The 1,605-nt window shown below is 37.3% G+C and overlaps 1 protein-coding gene across 1 annotated transcript; it reads left to right on the top strand.

Annotated features, from left to right (window-relative positions):
• Nucleotides 1-6: 6 nt before the first annotated feature.
• Nucleotides 7-1,539, top strand: LOC144477942 (vascular endothelial growth factor receptor 1-like; the record flags this gene model as incomplete). The annotated part of the gene is made up of 4 exons (XM_078195666.1): nt 7-193; nt 448-584; nt 667-838; nt 1,362-1,539. Coding segments are annotated over exons 1-4 (539 nt in total), but the record flags the coding sequence as incomplete, so codon positions are not given.
• Between the last annotated feature and the right edge of the window lie 66 nt (nt 1,540-1,605).

Genomic DNA, 1,605 nt, shown 5'->3' with positions numbered 1-1,605 from the left:
ATGTACCGTTAATGTGCAAAGTGTCGTTTACTAACATACCTTGTATCGAATGGTGCGAATAAGGTACCCCCGGAATATACTTACGATCCAAAAGTTGGCTTTACGCTGCAGAAAGTAAACGATCTTCTAAGTGGGTTGTACATGTGCACAATTGCTTCCGATCAAAGGGTCACATATAACGTAGTTTTAGATGGTAAGTACATTCCTTGGATCATCGGAAGATATTCTCCACAAGAATTTTATGTGACACATGCGATTTTACTATTTTATAATCGTTTTATTATTTTCATCTTAATAAAATTGCTGCAGTAAGAATGTTGCATCATTCATTTAAAATCAAAATTGCAATAGGACAAATTGATTTTTATTAATGCTAATCGTACGTAAAAGAAACATATTACGCTCAGAATGAAAGGTAACGCTTCTTTCAATAATTTTTTAATTTAGATCTATCTTCACTGCCCAGACCATTTATGATAGCTACGTTGCTGCACGTATTGAAGGGCAAATCATTACACCTGACGTGTAGATTATTTATGTGGAAGAATTCTGATTGCCGTATCTTTTGGATTCCATTCCAACAAGTATCGATCTTAACATACACTTTGTATTCACGCCATCCACTATCGTTCAAGCTGAATTCGGCACAGAAATTTGATATTTCAGAGTACCAGAGTGTCGACTTGGACCAATATATATCATGGTATGCCTCCGCTTGATTTGAAGGTGACCTCCTTGGAAATCATGAACATGACCTACAGCGATGAAGGTGTTTACGAATGCAAAGTGACGCGGGGAGTACTTAAGAGAAGTTTGCGAGCTTTTGTCCACGTGTATGGTATGTACGGACGTTATATACAACGCGAAACATAATTCTAATAATAATAATGTATAATCGTTATGTGTGAGGCATGGCCATCGTAATAGTAATAGCATAAATCTAAATAGCAATATCTCGAGACTCAAACTGCATACGCAGAGTATCCCAAACCACCTGTCCACTTGAAATCTTGATAACTAATTCAAGTACGCTGTATAGAATTATGGCAGCTGCAATTGCCTGCAATTGCATAAAAATCACTCCCCAGTAATTTAACGATTTATTGACGAATGAACAAATTTCAATCAAAGATAAACACAGAAACGCTCGATTGATCCTACATAGTTTGACCCAATCCAATGCTCCGAATGGATCTATGCATTCGCGAACCTGATATCTTAAGATTTCGAAAGATATTATATACGCGATAATGACACAGGGTGATGAATTTTAATAGTCTCGTCGATTTTGCGTTAACTATGCTATTAGAAAGTTCGCCACGTGTTCTTTACACGTTCCAACGTGTTTCAAAATATTTTAGATAAGTTTGCGAATTTTGGTATCATCTCCACGAATGACACGGTATTAGAGGGTGACGACTGGGAGCTGACCTGCGCTGCTTCTGTCGAGAATTATTTGAACGACATTGAATGGTACAACGGAACTGGTCTGTTCCCAGTATCTGGTAATTTGAGTTTCGATATTCGCGCTAAGACCACGTCAAGAAATTTGTTTCTTAACACGTTTTGTGCCGAGCTATTTTTATTCGACTTTTCACTTTAGTC

Source organism: Augochlora pura, unplaced genomic scaffold, assembly GCF_028453695.1.
Source record: "Augochlora pura isolate Apur16 unplaced genomic scaffold, APUR_v2.2.1 APUR_unplaced_5407, whole genome shotgun sequence".
NCBI lineage: Eukaryota > Metazoa > Arthropoda > Insecta > Hymenoptera > Halictidae > Augochlora > Augochlora pura.
Note: the sequence above shows the minus strand (reverse complement) of the source record. Positions and strands in the feature narration are given on the sequence as shown.